The 24013-nt window shown below is 42.6% G+C and overlaps 1 protein-coding gene across 1 annotated transcript; it reads right to left on the bottom strand.

The window, feature by feature from the left end:
* Positions 1 to 4500: 4500 nt before the first annotated feature.
* On the bottom strand, positions 4501 to 23767 carry PRRX2 (paired related homeobox 2). The gene is made up of 4 exons (XM_033960025.1): positions 23016 to 23767; positions 8194 to 8378; positions 6542 to 6720; positions 4501 to 5288 (listed from the first exon to the last, which is right to left on the bottom strand). The coding sequence occupies exons 1-4, from the start codon at positions 23212 to 23214 to the stop codon at positions 5153 to 5155; spliced, it is 699 nt and encodes a 232-aa protein (XP_033815916.1). The 5' UTR covers positions 23215 to 23767; the 3' UTR covers positions 4501 to 5152.
* Positions 23768 to 24013: the final 246 nt, after the last annotated feature.

The following is a 24013-nucleotide window of genomic DNA, read 5'->3' as shown; positions in this document are numbered from 1 at the left end:
GAGCTGGGCTTTGTGAATGGATCCATGGTCCTTGTTTGTTGCTATAGTCAATGGCAGGAATACGGTTGGGAGTTTATCAACCCACCTTTCATCCCCTCAAGGACAAACCAAAGGATGTACAAGCCAGCAATGTGGAGGAGTAAATCTAACAATTAGTGCAGTAAGCTGGAAACCTAGGGCGCTGGATTTGATTCTTACCGTGACTCTTTGTGACCCTGCGAAGTCTCTCAACTCTCCATTCCCCCCAGGTGCAAAAAAACCCGCAATTTAGATTGTAAGTCCCCCTAGGGACAGAAAAGGACCTATATATAATATATATGTAAACTAATTTGGATGTACTACAGAAAAATGGTACTGTATATCAAAGCTATAACCCAATACAGCAGCCGTGGCCTGGCTAGGTCAGTTCCAGCAAACCTGGATGCCAGAGATGGCAGAATGTTTTGTTTCTGCAGCTGTTTTAGATTGTTCCAAAGCTTGATAGTGAGATGTAATTAATTTTGTTTCATTTCCAGGGTTATACGAGTAGTTCACAATTTACAAGCATACACTGGGGATGAGAGCAGGGAATGGTTGTTGGATTAAGTCTGATGGGTTTTGTACACTTTTCTACCCAGGAAGTCAACTGACTAGGATAAGAAATGATAACCTACAAGTGTCCAGCTTTCTGCTGCTGGCATCTGGGATAGATCCCTGCAGTGTTCACAGGAATAACTGGGCAAACTGGATAAACCATGTGGGTTTTCTGCCGTCTTATACCATGTTACAGTGGTTATTTGCCCACTGTCTCTGCTAAAGTCCTGCCTAGCTCTTCTCCCACTAATCCTTCTTACTTTCAAAACAAAAAACTCCCACCAGCCAGCTTTTATTGATAAATTTCAAATTCCATATGCTTCTAGTAGGACTTTATGATCTAGCAACCAAAATCTACTCACAATTCCTGCAATAGGAGAACTTTTTTACGATACTACCCATAAATCCATCTATTCTGTCACTGCTCCCTCTCTGTGGAATGCACTTCCAACCGACCTCCGATTAGAAACCTCTTTAGAAAAGTTTAAAACTAAACTCAAGACTTTTCTATTTAAAGATGCCTACACGCTTTAATCCAATCTTCCTTTGTTAATTCATTTGCTCTTTCAGAATTACTTAGGCAATCAAACGCAAACGCTTCTTTTGATGCAAGTCCCTTCCTAATGCATTCCCCTTTCCCATTTACCTTCTTTTATTTTTATTTTCTATCTCGATGTATTTACAAACTTTCCTGCCCCTATTTACCCTCTCGTCTCATGTACGTCAATGCATAAATGTTTCCCTTTTTCTTTTAGCCATATATATGATATTACTTTATCTCATTTAAGACTTTTTATTTTGAAAATTTTTATTTTATTTCTAAAAATAATAAAACTCTTATTTATTTTAACAGGAGTCACCATACAACAAATAACATGCAATTGGAAAAATTGGAGTAGCTTAAACTATAGTTTTTGGTGGAATTCAGAGCATCATATTTATAAAACGGAAAGAACATTAGCTCTTCAGAAAGGGAATTTTAATAAATTTATAGATGTGTGAGGGCCATTAACAAATTATTACAATGAATAAATATCATTTCCCTGGTTAGTACAAATGAAATAATGGGGAGGGGGTGGTGATAATTTTTTGAATTTTCACTAGGTGCTTTGAATGAAAGGAAAGTCTTTATTATATGATATATGTGTTATGATATATTGAAGAGATGGGAGGGAATGGGATAAAATATATTGAGTATGATTAATTATAGAATTTCAAGTGATATATTTAAGTTAAAATGATGTTACTTTTGTTACACATGTTGTAAGTTATAAAAATGAATAAAGAATTTAAAAAAAAATTATTTTATTGTTAACCGTTTAGACATTTGCTTGATAAACAGTATATCAAAAATAAAGAAAATTTGGAAAAAAAACTTCCAGGGTCCTGGCTGTTTCTGCACCCACTGGCAACATCCAAGCTCTTTCTTCTCTTCTGGAGTCCTGCCTGTCTCTGCTCTTTGTGAATGTATAAGAGAACAAGAGCAAGAAGCAGTTACATTTGCCATACTAAATCGGAAAACACAAAATTGTATCAGGAGACGGCCCATGGTGAGTAGAATTTAGAGCAGTGGTTCTCAATCGGTGTGTCACCAAAAGTATGACACAAGCAACATGTTCCTGCAGCTGGGGAGAGCACAAAGTAGGAGATCAGCTATTGAAATCCCCATAACCGTGCTTTCTGTCTCTCTTTCCCCCACCCCCTGCCTAGTGATCATTGTTGCCATCATCCCAAGATGGAAATGTTGCAGGTCTGCTTACCCCATCCTAGGGCTGGCAACAGGACAAATGCTCTGAGCTCCCAGGGGGCCCCCAAGCCTGTCTCAAGCCGAAGAATGCATAGCCTGAAAACCCACTTTGGGGCTCCCTCCCCAGTTTCTGCCCTGAGCCCCTGAATAGGGTTACCGTATGGCTCCCGTATGGCTCCAGAAAAAGGAGGACCTATTGAGACATCTGGGTTTTACTTCCGTTGAAAGCGATGGAAGTAAAACCCGGATGTCTCAATCTGTCCTCCTTTTTCTGGAGCCGTATGGTAACCCTAGCCCTAAATGGCTAACACCAGTCCTAGCCCTCCTTTCTTCCAGAGCCCAGTGCCACTGCATCCTACCCTATTTGTGCTTTTCAGCAACCTGGGCTGGAAATGTAGCATTTTGCTTCCTTCAGGTACTGCTAGCCTGGCCCAGAAATGTGGACTTCTGCTCCCTACACTGTGGCTACCATCACTGCTGCAAGCCTGGCCCAGAAATATGGGGCTTTTGCTCTATCCTTGTGACCATGAGCAGTGGCATAGCAAGGGTGAGAGACGCCTGGGGTGGTGGTGCCCCACACTCTTTACTGGCACACCCCCCCCCCCCCGCCACACACACACATCCTTCCCTGCCCCCGTCCATAACTCTTTAATTTTCCAGGCACGAGCAGCATCACAAAAAAAAATAAATTCTTCATTACCCTCCTGATGTTGTTTTTCCCTTAAATGTATTTTTATTTTCCTTAAAGATTGTAGTTCACCCCTCTTCCCTTTTGTATCGCTAATTACTTATGTACATTGTATGTTTAATTGTACAAATTGTTTTATTTTGTCTCCCAATTTTAAATTGTAATACGCTTAGAATTATTTGACATTGCATTTACAACAAACTTCTAAGAAACTTGAAACATGCTGCCCACGTTGTGTCGACTCTCCCTCTGACATCACTTCCTAGGTGCGGGACCAGGAAGTGATGTCGGAGAGAGCCGACACCAACATGGGCCACAGGTTCGTGATACTGATTGCATCAGGAAAATTCAAAAGGTATACGGTAAGGGAAGGGGCGCACGCTTGTGGCGGAGGGGGGGTGGTGTTGGGAAAGAGCTGGAGAGTAGAATGGGTACAATGCCCAGGGAGGACTGCCCCCCCCCCCCTCTACTACAACACTGACCACGAACACTGCTGCTGCTGGTTGTAGAGAAAGAGAAGATGGCCTGAGAAAGCTCGTTCAACCCTCTGTCCTGTCAGCTCATAGTTCAGTGTGCCACACAAATGAATACAGTTTGCCAGGTATGCCACAACAGAAGAAATTCCACAACTCAGGCACCGCATCCAATACAGAGTGCAGGCAACACAGTTTCCCACAGCTGGTGAATGAGCACTAGTCCAGGGCCAAGATTTGGATTACTGAACACAAATATTTATTTCTCAAGGAGTTCCCAAAAGCTGTTTTTATAAAATAGACATTTTATGAGCAACCACCAATGAGGAGAAGCCCTCAGGCATAGTGAATAGAGAGGAGGTCCCGGATACACTTCTAAACTGCTCCACGAGGTTCTACAGTTTGATTTATGAAACAGAGGAAGAGACATCAGATAAAGTCTGATATTCAAAAGAAGAGTCTACACACACAGCGACAGGGCCAGGCTGTCTCTTCATCACTGCTCTTTAGGAATCAGGTTCAGATCGACATCTAAATCCTGTCACCTTGTTCCCTTCGTCTTAATGCTCTCCAATGACTGGCTCCTCTCTCAGCCTCCTCACAATGCCTGGCACTGCTGCAGCTTCTGCTCCTGGACCCACAGCTGTTCTAGTGACAGTCGTCCAGTCTCCTCTTCCTCTGCTTTGCGCGGTGACTTTGTAGCTCTGGTGCCCTTGTTCAGGATACCCAAAAGGAATTAGGAGAGAAAGCCAGGAAGGTACAGAAGGCTTGGACCCGCTGTTTTCTTCTCATATCACCATCAAGTCAGCTGGAATACAAAATCTTTACAAACTGGAACTGGGCTGCAGACTATCACTGCTGGTGCATTATACAATCTATAGCCCAAAGAAAGGCAGTTTCCTCTAGAAAAAACTTTCTTCCCATCCTCAGAGATAAAACAGTCTGATGTAGAAATGTGAGAATGAATTCAGTTTATTAAAAAAAAAAAAACAACAACAACACTTATTTATTATTCAAGAAAGTGAGAAAACTGGTGCCAAGCCCAATCTGTATCTACAGGTGGGAGCAGAGGGTATTTTCAATGTCCTTAGGAAAGGTCCGAATGTCTCAAGACTATGAGGTTACTTTGGAAGTCTCATCCAAAGCATCTTGGATGGTTACTTGCCACAAGCCCACTGATTAAAGAAAGTGCACTCAGGAATGTTGTAAGTCTACCTCAAAAAAGAAGGAAAATATTGGGGACAGTATCAGAGAGAGAGGACAAGATGAAAGGAGAGCATAGAGAGGGGACATGAGGAGGAGAAAGAGGGATCAAATGTGAGCCAGGTGAGAGAAGAGATGAGATGAAGCAGGGTGAGAAGAGGGAATCGGAGGAAGGGGAGAGAAATCAGACATGATGAGCAAGAAAGGAAAGAGGAAGTAGAGGGAGCAACAGTGCTAGAGGAGGAGAGGAAGGGATAAGACAGGGAAAGGGGAAGGAATGTGCAGAAGAAGCAGGTTCACAGATCACAGGGAGGAGGGGAAGAAAGAGAGAAGACAGAAGCAGGTGAGAGAGGGAGAAGGAATACTTCGACCTGAGCTGGACAGATGGTCTGTGGCTCCCCTGTCTGCCTCTGATTCTCTGGATCCTGTGGCAAGTGCATTTCTTGAGTCTGCACGAGTCCAGTTTTGTCAGTTTACTGTGGGCACCTGGTTCTGGTGCAAACTAAACTCTTTGGCTTTGAGACGTAAGCTGGCAATGCTGCTGGCCATATTCGCCCCTGTGGCTGGAGGGCTAGTACCTGTTGAGCTGTAGGATGTCACGGTACTGAGAGAGTAGAGAGAGGAAAAGAGTATTAATGACGCATTTTGGGGGAAACACTAGTCTGCAGTAGTGATCCAAAAATCATTTGAACAACTTTCATGAATACAGTCATCCCCAAAATGAGACCTACATGGTAACTACAATTCTGGGAAATTTCTGCTCTTCCTTTTTCAAATCAGATGTTACGTTATGTGGAACTCTTCTATCCTGCCATATCCTCACCAAATAAGTTCAAAGCGGGTAACAAAAAATATCAATTTACCACAAAAAAAAGAACAAAATAACTTAAAGCAGTTAAGCATACTTTACAGTTAAAGCAGGAAAATTAAATGAATAAGTTTAACCCTTTGACATAACGTTTTGAAATAATTAAATTATGGTATAAGAGATAAGTCCACGAATCTCAGAAGAAAGTGAGTTCTTTTGAAATTTTGCTATCATCTTCTATTTATCATTTGTAAATCATTCCCTGTTTATTTAATTGCTGTAAACCGAGTTGAGCCTTCTCAGAATGATGACTCGGTATACAAAGTTAAGCTTTAGTTTAGTATGATTTATAATGTACATAGTTATACTTCACAAGGCTAAAACTGACATTTTAAAAAGCTCTACTGTATGTATACTGTCTGCCATGCACACCCAGTACAGAAAAAGCCTTATAGAAAGCAAAGCTTGGCAGATTTCTCAGCATCCAATTTCTGAGAATACAAGTAGACTAAGCCTCTGATTTTCCTAAGCCCCCCTTGCTTCCTTTAGTAACAGGCAGTGATGCAAGTCTGGATTATGTGGAAGAGTCCCAAAGTACAGTCAGGTGCTCTCTGGTCCTGAGAACACCAGCAGTGGGGGCTAGAAACAAGGAAAAGACTTGTAACATTTGGGCCATAGAAGAGAAACATTACTAAAAATGTGGAATATATGAGTTTCTTTCTTGTAAATGTTTTTGCAGATTAAGCACTCTGCATCCACTTCGCCATGGCTCTGTCTTTATGATTTCTACTATGGTATCAGTCCCGCATTCAGAAAAAAGTTACACATTTGTCCCTCAGATTTAGGCACCACCAAGCTCCAGGACAGGAGGTCTCCATAAGAGCCAGTGCTCAAGCACCCCCAACATTGAGCAAACTTCTTGACTGCGTCTATGGAGGGGTTGTTTCCATTGGGTTTAACATCCCCAGTCATTTAAAAAAAGTTGGCTCCTATCTCTCCCAATGCAATGTTGGTTCCATTTCCCCCAACCTAGTGTACTGCTGCATTACCTGTAGGAGGGGCTAGCGCTCCAGGATGCATAGTCTGGACTTAGAGCTGTAGCCCTTGGAGCCATTGGCTGCTCAATGGCTGCCTCTTGACTGTAGGATTTAAGCAGAGGCACGGAGCGGCTGGCTAGTACAGCTCTCTCATTCCGCCGGAACTTGGCTCTTCGGTTCTGAAACCAAACCTAGCACAAGACAAAGTATGTTAGCCGCAGTAGTGTGATTGTGCAAGAGCAAGTGTGACCAGCACATGTGATTTTACAGGTAGCATCCAGCAACTGTCTGTGGAGACTGGAAGTTGAAATGCAGCTGCAAGATCACCGGTGGAATGAATATGAAAAAGCAGACAGGAGAATTACACCTTGCCTCAAGTATACAGCAAAGAGTCTTTATTCAATATGTCCCAACTAGGATCCTGGTTTCGGCGTGTAAAACAATGCCTTCCTCAGGGAACACTTACGGGATTATTAGTCTGTAAACACTGTGGTTTGTAAACAAATTACAAACCACAGCGTTTGGAGACTTAATACTGTAAGACTCTTTTGGCTATAAGGACTCCTCCCCTTGCCTTTCTTTGTTTGTTGGAATGAATATGAGCCATGAATTTTGGACAATTTGTGCTGCAAACCATTTGCACAAACTTTCACAGGTGAAAGGAGATCAGAATGCACCAAACCCAAATTATGTGCAGTTATTTTTAGCTTTGGTTGTCCATATGCCCCTCTCCTTAAGTCACTTCACTGGCTCCCTATCTACCATCGCAAACAATTCAAGATCTTATTGCTGACCTACAAGTGTGTTCATTCTGCTGCCCCTCAATATCTCTCCTCGCTTCTCTCTCCTTATACAACTCCCAGAGAACTCCGTTCCTCAGTTAAGTCGCTCTTAGCATTACCCTTCTCCTCCACTGCCAATTCCAGAGTTCGTTCCTTTCATCTAACTACCCCTATGCCTGGAATAAATTACCCGAGTTTGTCCGTCAAGCCCTTTCCCTTCCCTTGTTTAAAAGCAGACTGAAAACCCACCTTTTGATATAACTTTCAATCCTTAACCCTACTCCTCTACCCTCCAACCCAGCCAGCTGATTAACTGTTCCCCTTAACGTATCTATGACATCCTGTTTGTCTATCTTGACTGTTTAGATTGTAAACTCTTTCGAGCAGGAACTGTCTTCTTTATGACTCTGTACAGCACTGTGTGTGTCTAGTAGCACTATAGAAATAATTAATAGTAGTAGTAGTAGTGTGAAGAGTTTCAGTCTTTGGGAAGCAAAGATTGTGATGTCATAATACTTCATTCCACCAATAAGAGCTATCTTCATCAGTGATGTCACAATGGCTTGATTGTCTTGTACTCCCCTCTTCCCTCCAACCCAGCCTGCTGATTAACCCATAACTATATCCATGACATCCTCTTTGTCTGTCTTGCCTGTTTAGATTGTAAGCTCTTTCGACAGGGACTGTTTTCTTACTCTTTGTGACTCTGTGCAATGCTTGCGTGCATCTGGTAGCACTATAGAAATAATTAATAGTAGTAGTAGTAGTAAGCTTCAGGTGGAGAAATGTGCACCAGGACCAGCCCAAGTTGACCACTTAAGACAAAGAATGTACCATAGTGATGGACAGAGAGCCAGGGCTGACATGAAGTAGAGTTTTCACCTGTACACGAGCCTCACTGAGGTTCACCCTTCGTGCCAGCTCCTCTCGGACAAAGGCATCAGGATAGTGTGTCCTCTCAAAGACCCTCTCCAGAGCCTGGAGCTGGCTGCTGTTGAAAGTGGTCCGGTTCCTCCTCTGCTTCTTTTTCCTCTTGGATACACTGTGGCTCAGACTCCGGCTCTCATCTGAGGCAGAAGCAAAATGCGGAGTTACTCATCTATACAAATCATTGGTAATCACGAGAACCCCAGAGATATAGAGGATTGAAGTCAGCATCCTGAGCTACCGTGTTTCCCCGAAAATAAGACCTATCCCCAAAATAAACCCTAGCATGATTTTTAAAGGTGCTCCGAATATAAGCCCTACCCCAAAAATAAGCCCTAGTTAGATCAACCTCCGAAACCCCTCCCAAATGTCTCCAACACTCTCTGACTCCATCCCTGACAATAGTGCTGCCCGATTCGCCAGTGGCAGCACTTTCTCCACCCCCCCATGTGCAGCATCTTTCCTCCCCTCTCACCCATTCCCTTACACGGCATCTTTCTATCCCTCCCTCCCATCCCCCTGTGCAGCAGAACCCCACCGACCCACAACAAAACCGACATACCTCCTCTCCAAGCAGCTGCAGCACTCTGAACAGGCTGCTTTGTGGCCTTCCCTTTGCCACGCCACTGATGATATCATCAGTGATGTGGCAGAGGGAAGGCCACAAAGCAGCCTGTTCAGGAGTGCTGCCGCTGCTGTTATTTGGAGCAGAGGTATGTCATTCTCACGGTGAGAGGGTCGGCAGGGTTCTGCTGCGTGAGAGGATGGGAGGGAGGGATGGAAAGATGATGCGCAAGAGGATGGGTGAGAGGGTAGGAAAGATGCTGCACATGGGGAGGGGAAGAAAGGAAAGAGGAAGAATTGGGTTGGAGGAGAGGAAGGGAGAGACGATCGTTCTACATGAAAAAAATGAGACATCCCCAAAAATAAGCCCTAGTTCATTTTTTGGACCCCAAATTAATATAAGACACTGTCTTATTTTCAGGAAAACACAGTATTTGAAGGCACTATTCATACCCTCTCCCAAGGCTACAAAGGAGCACCCTCAATATTCATTCTGGAAGAAAAGGAAGCATCCTCCCTAACCACTTCCACAGCTACAGGCACCTCTTACCATACCAACCCCCAGAGCCATAGGGGAGCACCCTCAATGCTGCTGGAGAGCACTCACCACACCAGCCTCCAGATAAACAAGGAAGTATCCTTCATATCTATATCCACATCAACCCATTCTGCCAGAGCCCCAGAAGAACACCATCCATTGCCCCACTTCCCTCAGTGCTACAGGAAGACATCTTTCATACCCATTCCAAAGCCACAGAGAAGCACCCTCAATGCTACTGGAGATCAAATTGGAGTGGAGCTGTTTTGAACATTACACACTCACTACACTCACCTCCAGAAAAATTCACCTGCTTTACCAGAACCACAGTGAAGCACCCTCTTTATCCACCCCCAAATGCTATCATGGGACACCTTCCACATGCATTTCGCAAGCTACAGAGTACCACCCTCCATATCCAACTTCAGGACCTCAAGAAAGCATCCTTCATATTCACCCTCAGGACCACTGTTAGTCAAAATACTTAAGTAAAAGTAAAAATATATGTATTTTTTGATACTTAAGTAAAAGTAAAGGTATAGTAAAGAACATATTAAAAATATACTTAAATAAAAGTAAAAAAAAAGTTATTCACTAATATAATACATTTTGAGTCAAAAGTAAATGTATTTTAACTACAATGAATGCAACTATTGTTAATGGTTTTATCCCAACAATTTTATTGCTCTACAATTCAATCCAATTTGCTTTTAGCAAAACTAAAGGCTCCTTTTACCAAGCCACGCTAGAAGTTTTTAGCAAGAGCCGGTGTGATAAATTCTCTGATGCTCATAGAATTCCTGTGCAGCTTGATAAAGGGGGGTAATTTTGAAAATAACTGTCACTCATGTGTTTGTGAAAAGGAGGGGGTGGGTGGGTAATTTTAAAATAACTGTCACTCATGTGCTTGTGAGTCATTATTAAACCAGTACAGCTAAAAATGTGTTTAGCAACTGCACTGGCAGAAGGTGGATTGCTCAGACTGAGTAAAAAGATTCTTCAAATCAGGCCAGGCTGCAATATTACTGATGTCTTTTGACTGGGTCTGCAGATATCGATCAAGGGAATCTCTAATTGAAACACTTAATTTCCATATAGCAAAAAAACCGGCGGGCAGGCAGGCAAGGAGAGCAGGAGCCTGATCCTGCAGGCGTGGGAATCGATCCGCCTCTCCCCGAACCAGCGGGGGCCTCTTTTAAAACCAACACCGCCAGCGGGAACTGCCTTTTCCCACACAGAAACTGGCGGGCAGGCAGGCAAGGAGAGCAGGAGCCCGATGCTGCAGGCCTGGGAGTCTATCCGCCCCTCCCCCTAACCAGCGGGGGCCTCTTTTAAAACCAACACCGCCAGCGGGAACTGCCTTTTCCCGCCCAGAAACCGGCGAGCAGGCAGGCTAGGAGAGCAGGAGCCCAATGCTGCAGGCCTGGGAGTCTATCCGCCCCTCCCCCTAACCAGCGGGGGCCTCTTTTAAAACCAACACCGCCAGCGGGAACTGCCTTTTCCCGCCCAGAAACCAGCGAGCAGGCAGGCAAGGAGAGCAGGAGCCCGATGCTGCAGGCCTGGGAGTCGATCCGCCCCTCTCCCGAACCAGCGGGGGTCTCTTTTAAAACCAACACCGTCAATGGCACACTGCACACCGGCGAAGGTGCACGGCAAAGGCACCTGCGCCTTAGCACGTGCCTTTGCGAAGCGTCTGAGCGGAGCAAAAGTAGCCTCCTTCCACTGGTCAAACTGATAAGTATTTGCATGACTGGTCAACCTATTTATTTGCATGCCTAGATAACCTAAGTCTGTATTATCTATTCCAGCCTGCACCCGCTGCCACTGCTCAAGCGCACGGTTGAATCACCTCAGAACCAAACTTACCCTCCTCAGTTTGCCGACTTTGGTTCTTTTATTCCAGCCTGCACTTACAGTACAAGACAACCTATGGTGCACATAACTTTAAAACTGTTGCTACTGAATCGGATTCAGTACTACCTGATTTATTGCTAATTTAACTATTAATTTAATTGCTAATTTAACTGTGGCTATCGAATCTGATTTAGGGATATCCGATTTACTGCTATTTAACTAATTTAACTGTTGTTACTGAATCTGATCTAGTGCTATCTGATTCACTGCTAATTAATTATCCTAGAAACTGGAAGTAACAAAAACACCAAATAGCCATTAGGACAACTATGAGTCAGTTTAATCTGCAAGCATGCATCTCCTACAGATTCTACTAATCTATCTAATATGCAATAACATTAAGGATGTTAAGTCACTCTATCCACAGCTACACTCAGCCCAATATCCTGATCTACCCATCAGGCTTATAATTAACCAACAGGAGACAGAGCAAACCAATCAAGGTAATCTCAAGCAACGGAAGACATCAACATACCCCAAAAAATAAAAGGATAAGGAAAGTAAAACCTATCAGAACCACTACGTCCACCAAACCTATCACATCTACTTCCGTTCCCTGTGCATATCTTAACACCAGATCTGTTAGGAACAAAGCATTTTTAATTGAAGATTGGATCATCAACAAGCAAATAGCCTGTCTTTTCCTAACGGAAACGTGGCTACTGTCTGAAGATGACCCAATAATAAATGATCTTCTACCAGATAATTTTAAAATTCACATGCTAAATCGTGATGGAAGAAGAGGGGGAGGATTAGCAATTGTCGCCAAGGAAGGATTTGTAGTTGAACTATTGGATTCCAAAATGACCAACCAATTAGAAATATTAGCCTGTAAAATTAGCAATAAGGAACTAGAAGATTCCCTTTCTTGTATATTATTCTATGTTCCACCGAAAAGCTGGTCAAAAGCTAGAGAGGACTTCTGCGAATTTGTCCTACATAACTCAATCACTTCATCACATAATCTAATTGCAGGAGACATAAACTTACATCTAGATGAAATAGACAATCTAGAAGCGAAAGACTTTAAAAACTTTTTTTCTTTACTCAATTGCAATCTCCCTTCACCCACTCAAATACATGAAAAAGGCCATCATTTAGATGTGGTAGCGATGTCCATAAAGGAGATCATAAATCCTCCCATCTCTCTTTCGGATGGTACTTGGTGATACGATATCTGGTCTGACCATTTCACTTATTATTTCAATCTATTCTGGACTCAGCTAAAATCTAAGACATGCCCATGGACAAAAAGAGAACACCTCACAAGGGGCCATATCAACCCAGAGGAATATTGGTCACAATATGATCTACAAACGAAGATAGAAGAAGGAGTTGATTTCTATGATCACTGGATGAAAACTAGCACATCCATTTTAGATAAAATTGCCCCTAAACGAAATAGTATGTTTAAATGATTTTTATTATTCCAGCAGTAAGAAGCAAATACAAACAGTAGTACCATTCAGGAATTAACATTTTCAACAATATAATCAGTTCCCCTCCCCTCCCCCCCCCCCCCCCTCCCCTCCCCAAGAATCCATGGCCAGTCCAACAGCTGAGAGTGGGAATAAAATCTAAACGAAATAGTAAAAGCTGCTCAAACAAATACAACAAATGGTTTGACATCGAACTCCTAACAATGAAACAATCAGTAAGACGATTAGAAAGAATCTGGAATAAAATGGGAAAGCTGTCAGACCGGGTCAACTGGAGATCCAACATAAAACTCTACAAACAACAGATAAAAGAAAAACGTAAAACATTTTACTCGTCCATAATTAAGTCATCAAACACTAGATCAAAAGGAACTAATACTAAAGAACTGTTCAACATAGTCACAAATTTATTTGACACCACACGCTACACTCAACCCATGCATAACACCAAGTTACCCTCAGCAAATGATTTAGCACATTTCGATTCAAAAATTAAAAACCTAAGAAATAACTACTCGATAATTGCCAAATACGAACATCAATCAACTGATATACAAAGAAATGAAATACCAGAGGACATGATTTGGAGTTCCTGCCACAATTTAGAATGGAATAACTACATCAAGTTATATAACAAATACTCTAAATCATACTGTGTCCTGGACTCATGCCCCCCAGAAATTATGAAAGCAGCTCCATTAGACTTTAACTATCCCTATTGAATTACCTAACCAATAACCTAAACAATGGAAAATTCCTCACTAATAATGGCCATATTATAATAACCCCAATTCCAAAAAATCGTAAAGAATCACCAACATCAGTAACCAACTATAGACCAGTAGCATTCATCCTATTTATTGTAAAAATCATGGAAGGAATGGTACACACCCAACTGATGGAATATCTTGACCAGTTCTCTCTCTTGCATGAAACTCAATCTGGTTTTAGGCCTCTGTTTAGCACTGAGACAGTAATTGTGGCTATCCTGGACAATGTGCGCTACTTGTTTAGTAAGGGCCTCAACGCCCTAATCATGCAATTTGACATGAGCTCTGCCTTCGACTTGGTGGACCATGGGAAACTATTACAATGCTTAGACACAATTGGAATCAGAGGAGAGGTATTAAACTGGTTTAGAGGTTTCCTTATATCACGCACCTACCAAGTCCGTTTTAATTATGATCTCTCTGAAACATGGAGCAATCCATCTGGTGTGCCACAGGGATCACCATTATCCCCACTGCTCTTCAATGTTTACATGGACTCATTGGGTGCGCAATTGTCCCAACTGGGGATAAAACTATTTAGCTACGCTGATGACTTCACGATAATTATCCCATTTACTACCTCTGTCTCAGAAGTCACCCCCAAAGCAATAGAAGTACTAAATCGGATGGAGCAATGGATGACTGAATTCAGACTAAAGCTAAATTCAGAGAAAACAAAATTTTTTATAGCATCGCCACGCCCACTTGACACTAAAGCATCATTGTGCATCAATAACCTTAGTTATCCCATTCAACCCACTATGAAGATATTGGAAGTAACACTGGACCAGAGCCTGACCATGAAAGATCAGGTAGACTCCCTGATTAGAAAGATCTTTCTCACCCTCTGGAAGCTTTGGTCCATCCGAGCTTACTTCGATGTCTCATCATTTAGAATTCTGATACAATCCCTCATACTGAGTCAACTCGATTATTGTAACATTGCCTACTTGGCACTCTCCCAGAAGAACATGCGGCGATTGCAGCTGGTACAAAATGCAGCGGTTAGGTTACTTTGTGGACTGAAGAAGTTTGAACACGTGTCACCTTCCTACCAACTTCTGCACTGGCTGCCGATGGAGGCATGTGTGAAATTCAAGTTTGGTTGTTTTTGCTTCAAGGTACTTTACGGCTTAGCCCCTAAATATATAACAGACCTTTTCTCCTTCACAACCAACAGATTCAAAAGGACCTCACATCCGAACTTTGTTTCTCCACTGGTTAGAGGTTGTAAATTTAAAAGCCATCACCAACATCTTCTCTCACATCAAGCAGCATTATGGGTTAAAGACCTAGAACAACTGCTCATGCCTACTACTTATAGGTAATTCAGGAAACGCCTAAAAACACATCTGTTCCTGAAGTACTTAGGTAACTGATCTATACCATCTTAGTCCTCAACAAATGATCTTTAGAACTGTTATTCACTAACTCTGAATTTTGTTTATTCCACTCGATCTATAATACCTTTTAATCATTGTAAACCGCATAGAACTTCACAGTCCTGCGGTATATAAACTGTTATTATTATTATTATTATAATCTACATTGGAAGCAGTGTGGTCTAATTCATCACTTATGTCTTCATCTTCATCATCATCATCAGGTTTTCACAAGTTGGAAACAAAAGAAGAAAGCCCCAAATTTCCACAGTGAAGGAGAAGTCCAAAAACAAAAGAGACTGTGGAAAATGATGCTCTTGCAGTCTTTATTTATTGAAATATAAATCAATAACAATCCACATGGACCATGTTGGGTCCTTTTCACAATGTTGGAATCATTATCTGTTGTTGTTCTCTAACAATTTTTCATTTGACGGCAAACTCTGTCTGAATATCTTCAAGAACTGATATATGAAAGTCAAATATGTGTGAACCCTTCAGTCTTGGGGCCAGACAAGCAAGATTCCTCTCTATTAATCCAGTAGATAGTCACGTCAATGTAAAATTTGGGGGGGATGACCAGCAGTCTGTTGAGAGGTAGAGATATATCTGTTCACCACTACCAGCTTCAGCTTAATCTCCAAAGTGACCCAACTCATCACTTCTAACCAGTTCAGCATACACATGCGACTCCACTGTTCTTAAAGTCTGTAGTCACTGAACAGTAAAATTTAAGATGAAAAATCTTATTCCAGGTTTTGCTGTTTGATTTGGTTTATTGAGGAATCATATTTACATCTTGCTTCTGCTTTTATTTTATTTTTTACCTTTATCTGCAAGTATCAGATATAACTAGGTATGAGTATTGAAAATTTGTGAAATTATTACTTCAGTAAAATTAACCTCTATATTCACCTCCAGTATCACAGGGAACTATTCTCATATTCACCTCCAGAACTGCAGGAAAATATCCTCCATGTTCACCTAGAGTATCAAAGGAAAATATTCTCCATATTCATATCTAGTATCTCAGGGAACTATTCTCATATTGACTCCCAGAGCCACATGGAAATATTCTCTCTATATATATACTTCCTGAAGCAAGGGAAGCATCCTCCATATTCACCTTCAGTATTGTTTATCATTTATTTAAACTTGCTGTACTGCCTCATTTGCCTCCACATTCACCTACAGTATCACAGGAAAATATCCTCTATATTCACCTCCATTATCACAAGGAAATATCCTACCTAGTCACCCCAGAACAACAGGGAGATATCCTCCATATTCACCTCCAGTGTCACAAGGAAATATCCTAAACATTCACCCCAGAATCACAGGAAAATATCCTCTATATTCACCTCCAGTGTCACAAGGAAGTATTCTACATATTCACCCCAGAACCATAGGGAAATATCCTCCATATTCACTTCCAATGTCACAGGCAAGTATTCTCCATATTCATCCCCAGAAGCAAAGGGAAGCATTCTCCATGTTCAGTATCAAAAGAAGAAAAAAAAAAAGATTCCTCAGCAGACCAAGCTGCCACCAAAGACCCAGAATTGAGGCAACTGGTCAAAATATCTACCTCCTACATGCACTTTATAGGAAGCTCCTAAAAACATACCTCTTCCCCAAATTCAACAGACCTTCTTAGATACTCTCAGAAGCTACCTCTTACGACATAGCTCACTGATACTGATCTGCTGTACCACCTTTGTAGGGCTCATCTGCCTACCTCTGAACCTTACAGTTTACCGCTGTTTCCATATGGCAACCTCTTGTCATTAATCTTTCTACCTCTTTGTAAATACATGCTGTCAACCACCTTTGTAACTCCGTTGCTATTCTCCTTCCCGAGTCTTATTGTAGCTCAGACACTGATCGGTTTTTCCTCTTTTGTAAATTGCTTCTGCGATATATAAATTTATGTTATGTTATGTTAAGGTAAAATATTCTCCATATTCCCATCAAAAACACAGGGAACTGACAAGGGATACTAGGCTCTGTTGCAGCATCAGGAAAATTAGCTTTCATTTTTCTAAAATGGTGACATAATTGTTTATATTCTGACACCTAAATGTTTATGTGCTCATATTGACCTGTTCATATTTTATGCTTTTAAATTGATGCTCCCTATCACATGTAACCAGTGCATAAATATCCATTTCAACAGGATTTATATTGGCAGATCTTGTTCTTAAATACTAGCAATCTTTAGTGATGTCTCATTTGTTCAGGTTTTCTCAAATTCATCTCTACATGTACATCTACAGAAACACAATGGTGCATGAAAAGAACCAATGCCTCAAACTTCAGATTCATATTACTTTTGATAAAACAAATCACACAGACACAGCACATCTCTCACATTTTAGTATACTGTACATCACTTTGCAAAACTCAAGTTAAAAGATTAATTCATGGACTGGTAAAGTTGTTAGGGCTACAGCCTCAGGACCCTGAGGTTGTGGGTTCAAACCCCACTCTGCTCTTTGTGACACCGGGCAAGTCACTTAATCCTCTACTGCCCCAGGTACTTTAGATAGATTGTGAGCCCATCGGGACAGATAGGGGAAATGCTTGAAGTACCTGTATATAAACTGCTTTGAATGTGGTTGTAAAACTTCAAAAAGGTGATCAAATTAAGCTCTCAGGTACCAAATTACCAAAATAATCAGTTACTGAGTACAATAATTACAAATAATTATCATAGAAAATACAGGTCAGCAGCCAGACTAGATGAAATCTCTTCAATGGAGTCACTTGGTACATTACAGATTAGCTTCTGAGAGCCTGAACCTGTTGAGTTTGTCCTCAGCTACGGTTTGTAACACCAGAACCACATGACTCTATTCAGGTACACACAGATCTATAACCAGGGACATTCCTTCCAACTGCACTTCTTAGAGGGCATATGGACAAATTCAAGATAATTAGAGGTTTTGAATAGGAAAGTTTCAGCCTCAGAGACAAAATATGCTTTTGCAGAGCTTCTGAAAATTCCTAAGTCTGAGAATCCTTCCCTTATGTACCTAAGATTAGCTTCCAGGAAATAAGCTAAGGAACCTCCAGGCTGTTGATCCTTCATTTCAGAATCAATGACTGATGCTCTGGTTGCCTGCCTAACTGCTCAGCCCTGCTCCTTCCTTATAATGATGTCCATTGTGTACCCAGAACATCAGCTTCTGGCATCTTACCTGAGGAGGATAAGCTATTATCTACTGTGCCAGACTCCACACAAGCTGGGGTTGTTTTTAAAAAATTTTTTTTAAAAATATTTATTAAATGCAAGAAAACAGGCAAAGTTACAGACAGCCAAACCAGGTAAAAACACATCATGCCAACCAAAAGATATACATCCACACAAGCTGTTTTATGAAAAACATAAGAGGCTAAGCCAAGCAGAAAGAATTTCTGTCCATCAGCTATTGTGGAATACCTGCAGAGCAGAAATACCTGTCATCACTCAGTGGCCATCTTTGCTAGAATTTACTTATTTGCCATTTCTTTAGATACTTCTCTTTGGGTTTCACATCTCAGTGAAGGCAGAACAGATGCCCAAAACTCAACCTCCAGAATTTCCATAGGTAAACTCTACCCCCCCCCCCCTATACTCTGCAGGTAGGCACATATTCCCTAAGTCCCTATACAGTACACTTTCTGTATTCCCTAAATGATCATAGATTAGTCCTTCTAGGACCATCAGTTGCATGGTAGGAATAATAAAGCTTTATTTATATCCTGTCAGAATACACTAGGACATAGCACATTTTGATTTGGAGCTCCCACTGTGTGGAATAATCTTTCATCCCTACGCTTTTGGGTGTGCCTACAGGCAGTTCCAAGAAGTATTGAAAACTGACTTATTTGGCATTGCCTTTGTGGGGTTGTCAGAGGACTGACTACCAGGTTTCGTTGTTTGTTGTGTGGCTTGCTGTGCTGGAGATGACTTGACCAATTTATTTTGCCTGGTCTTGTTTAACTTTCACTCAATTATCTTTTACTGGAGTTCCTCTCATTTGCTTTTTAGTATGTTAACCACTTTGACTTATATGTCAGATAAGGCTGTCTAGAAAATCTTAATAAAGATAAGCACAAATAAATTGTTACAACAACTGCCTAAAATCTTCAGCAGAATTTTTCGTTTTGGGCGGGAATGTCACAGTTGTTGGTCTATACACTTTATTTTGAATGCACAATTAAGTTAAATGAATTATCACAGCACACTTAGTGCACCCTTTGATGGTGTGCGGCTAACTTGAGAGCTTTCACTCCTTTTGGAAAAAGCCATTGCAGTTGAAGCATTAGAGGTACGGCTCATTGGGCCTACCTCAGAAGCTTATCTCCACACACTGAGGGTGCACTATATTTACTAAAATATTTAAGATTATTTACCATAGTAAATTTTGAACTGTGCCAGCATTGCTATTACATTCCCTGCCTGGTCGTGTGGGCAAGTGCTGCTCGTTTCATATTGCATTCATGTTACATGTTGTGCAGTCCATGGTCTCAGTTTACCTCAGGCATACTATTTGTGACATTTGAGCCATGTCTTATCAAATTCACTTTGCTTGAGATAAATTCAGCCTATCAAGTAAAACTGTACACAGAGAAGCAACTTGCAAAGTCCAGAAATAATAAAATTCACAGCCTTGGTGCCTTTGGTTTTTGATGCTGTGCAGTGTACAGAAGGTCCATCCTGCTCTCCATCTCTTGAATGCTCAGAGTAAAGAGTAACACGGTAATTGTTACCATGGTAATTCTGTCATTACCGGGGTTATTACAGCAGTAATCAGAGGACCTAGACCACCTTGCCTGGTATTACTGTGGTAGTGGTAGACCATTCCATGGTAATGCCACGGGAACAGGAACCACTGCCACGGTAATACTGCTGCAATGGGGACACAAAACAGCCCTCCCTAAACCTACCTTTAACATTCTTGAGGTCTAGTGGCCTCTTTGGGGGCAGGAAAGAACCTTTCTCTTCTGTAACAGCGAGCAGTGGGGGATTTGAACCAAGAACGTCAGGGTGCTAAGGCTCTAGCTCTAACTACTGTGCAATACACTCAGCCAGGTACATAGACTAAACTGCATAAGACAATTGCGCGCGGACAATGCCGAACAGACAATCGCGCGTAGGACATCAGCGTGCTGGATTGAAACACTATTTTAAAGTGCTCTGAGGGGAGGTGTGGGGGGTAACCATCCCACTTTACTTAGAACTGTTGATGCTCCTGTTGTGGGGGTGTTGGGGGGGAACCCCCCATTATAGAGGAAACAGCCTTTTTCCTTCTTTTTTAGGGAAAAATTACAGGTTCCTCTGTAATGGGAGGGTTCCTCCCTACCCCCCAACAGGAGTGCCAACAGTTCTAAGTAAAGTGGGGGGTTCCCTCACACACACCCCTCAGAGCACTTTAAAATAGTGTTTCAATCCAGCATGCTGACGTCCTGCGCGCGATTGCTCGGCATTGTCCGCACGCGATTGTCTCACGTGGTTTTGACTCATCACCACTCAGCCATTAAATCACATGTTAGTTCTAAGATCTTTTGGGCTTTAGTTTGACCACTAGGTGTCACCGTTTTGCAATGTCTAGCACTCCCTTTCCCCTGGGGACTCTGGCCACTTCCTCTGTCTGTCCCCAGCCCACTTGTAGATCTCTTTTAAGAGCATTGCACAGCACTGCCTAACAGTCTATTTCAGCTTACAAGGATCATGAATAATAGTGCAAATTTTTCCTGAAAGAAATCCGCCTAGGTTTCAGACTAATTCGACAGAAAAGTATCTGTGGACTGTGGATCTGTTTTCCAGTTGTCTTCTTGGGAATATGCTGGAACTTAAAATGAAAATTGACATGTTTACAATTGTTTTCTTTGAAAGCAGCACTGTTGGAGCCCTCTAGTCACAAGGATGTGCGCTCTGCTATACAGGACTGTAATTATATGCAAGGAATGCATTAGTCATGTTACACACACAGGCAACATTACCCTAATTTCCTGGCAAGAGTAATGCTAACATCTCATATTCAGAACTTCAGTGGGACCTATTTTCATTAGCTTCAGATGTTTAGGTTTCAAGTCTGCATAAGAAAAAAAAACACATCTTAAACCTCTCTCTCTCTCTCAACATTATTTGATTAGACCAGTGGTTCCCAAACCCTGTCCTGGGGGACCCCTAGCCAGTCGGGTTTTCAAGATATCCCTAATGAATATGCATGAGAGAGATTTGCATACCTGTCGCTTCCATTATATGCAAATCTCTCTCATGCATATTCATTAAGGATATCTTGAAAACCCGACTGGCTGGGGGTCCCCCAGGACAGGGTTTGGGAACCACTGGATTAGACAGTTAGTGCTTTGCCTGGTTCCTTTAAGCCAGTGATTCCCAAACCCTGTCCTGGGGGACCCCCAGCCAGTCGGGTTTTCAAGATATCCCTAATGAATATGCATGAGAGAGATTTGCGTATAATGGAAGCGACAGGTATGCAAATCTCTCTCATGCATATTCATTAGGGATATCTTGAAAACCCGACTGGCTGGGGGTCCCCCAGGACAGGGTTTGGGAACCACTGCTTTAAGCACTACTATCTAGCTCCTGACCAAGGACCATTTGTACGATCACTATGCCACCAGCCTTGGACGTTACTGTTTTCTAAAGATCTGTTGGTTTGCCTAGGGCAGGGGTAGGCAATTCCGGTCCTCAAGAGTCGGAGCCTGGTCAGGTTTTCAGGATATCCACAATAAATATGCAGGAGATAGATTGGCATCTCAAGGGGGCAGTGCATGCAAATCCATCTCATACATATTCATTGTGGATATCCTGAAAACCTGATCTGGCTCCGGCTCTCGAGGACAGGAATTGCCTACCCCTGGCCTAGGGCATCTGATACAACTATTATTTATCATTTCTGTAGCGCTGAAAAGCATACACAACGCTGTACATTTAGCTACCCTGGGGAATGACTCTCACATCCCAGTAGAGACTAGTTTGGAGTGAGCTGAAAACTCAGACGGGCAAGAGAAAATGAATTTTTTTTGTTTTTTTTAAAGCATAGAAATGTTAAGACTCCACAGGAGTTACATTGTATCCTAGGCTAGGTTCCGTTGTGCCTATACAGAACGCTTTGATGTTTCTTGTATGACTGCTTTGTAGATTGTGAAAGCTTTTAAGGAGCAACAAGGGAAAAGTTTATATACAGGCTCCCCGAAACTATAGGCTGCACCATTCCTTGATCAGGATCAGAGCTTCCAGCGTCCGGAGGAGATCCATTGCTGAAAGGTGCTGGCAGAGCCTTTGAAGTGTCGGTGGCCTCAGCATCGGATCTGCCTCAACGCTCGTTCTCTGCATTTCACTGACAACAATTCTGTTCTCAAAGAACCATCACAAGGAATACATCTGAAAAGCAACAAACCAGACTTTGCAGTTTTCTCACCGTTCTCATTCCTTCTTTTATCCACTTCTCACTCTCTAGATCGGCTCTAATGTGCACTATTTGTATTTAATAATTTCAAATGTGGATGTTTCTTTTAGCAGCTGTTCTGCAAAAGACAGCCAACAATAGAATAACCAACAGATCTTTAAAAAAAAGCAACATTCCAGGTTGATGGCACTTTCTAGCATGGGGCCCAGCTCTGTGGGTGCTTGAGCACCCCTCAATATTGAATAAACTCTTTGATTTTGTCCAGGGAGAGGAAATTTCTGTTGGGTTTAGCACCCCCAATAATAATAATAATAATAATAATAAAAAAAAGTTGTCTCCTATGCCTTCTAGAGTCCTGGATCTAACCAATGTGCCACCAGCCCCTGTGGGCCTTCGGCAGCACCCGATTCAAGAGGGTATCTTCCATGGGGGCTTCATTTGCAAAGGGAGGGGGAGAGGTCTGCATAGGCTGACCCAAAGTTTTTAGCCTGTCTGTGATGCACTTTAGATAAGGAGGACCAAAGCTGTTTACACCTCCACCCTAGGCAGTGCCTAGAAGTTTCCTGCAAAAGGAAGCAGATCCTGGCTCCCAGGGACTAGTGTTTTCCTCTTTCACTGGGACTCACACAGAAGTTGTCCGGTCTGGAAGTGGTGGGCAGTGGGCATGGCCCTTCCCTCTGCTCTTGGGCTTGGTGGGTTCTCCCCAGGAAAGCCTCCGTTCCCCGCAGCTCCCGACCCTCTGTACTTACTGTCCCGGTGGGCCGCCTCGCTGCCACTGCTGCTCCCCGAAACCTCTCGGCCGCCTTCCCCGCAAGGCTCCCCGACTCCGTCCAGCCTCGCAGCCTCCGCCGCTTCCTCCAGGTCCAGGAGGTGACAGACGCTGAAATTCTTCCTGCCTTGAGAGTGCTCGGGAAGCCCCTGCCGCTCCCAACCGGGGTCTCTCTCCATGGTGCCGCTGCCTTCTGCTTGGCTGGCTGTCTCTCCTGACCCCTCTCTCTCTCTCTTCAATTCCCTCCCTGCGTTTCTATCTATTCACTCTCTGTCTCTTTCAGCCCCCTTTTGCATCTCGGCCGTCCCCCCTGACCTCTGTTGAATTCCCTCTACTCTTTCTACTTCTTCACTCTCTTTCCTTCATCCCCTCTTTGCATCTCGACTGTCTCTCCTGACCTTTTTTTTTGTTGTTGTTAAATTCCCTCCTTGCGGTTTTTTTTTTTTCTTCACTCCCTGTCTCTTTGATCTCCTCTCTGCATCTCTGGCTGTCTCTTCTGTATTCCTGTGTCTTCTCTTCCCTCTCTGTCTCTTTCTCTCTGCATCTCAGGCCGCGTCTCCTGTCCTCTTTTTCTGGATGGCTCTGCTTCTCCACCAGATCTTGCTGGCAATCCCAGCTTCCTCCTCTCTCCTCTCAAGATTAACTTTAAGCCAAGATACCCAAAACTTATTCTCTTCCTTTTCCAAGCCCCGTTCCGCCTTCCTGACGTCTAGAAGAAAACAAACTTTTTTTCCCCTCTTTCTCTCTTTTCTTTCGGATTTTGAGAGAACTTTCCAAACGCCCCTTCTCCGAACATTATTAACACCCACCTACCCAAGCCCTCTTTTTTTTTTATATACTGTACTAGGAGGAATAAATCACAGTAAGAGGAGGTGTCCACTACCTGTACTGGGGCTCTTTCACAGTCCCACTGGACAGGGATTTCATCCAGATTTGGCCCTCACAGAGTGCCAAAGTCAGTCTTTCCTCCCCAGTCCC

The sequence above is a fragment of the Geotrypetes seraphini genome, chromosome 10 (assembly GCF_902459505.1).
Source record: "Geotrypetes seraphini chromosome 10, aGeoSer1.1, whole genome shotgun sequence".
NCBI lineage: Eukaryota > Metazoa > Chordata > Amphibia > Gymnophiona > Dermophiidae > Geotrypetes > Geotrypetes seraphini.
Note: the sequence above shows the minus strand (reverse complement) of the source record. Positions and strands in the feature narration are given on the sequence as shown.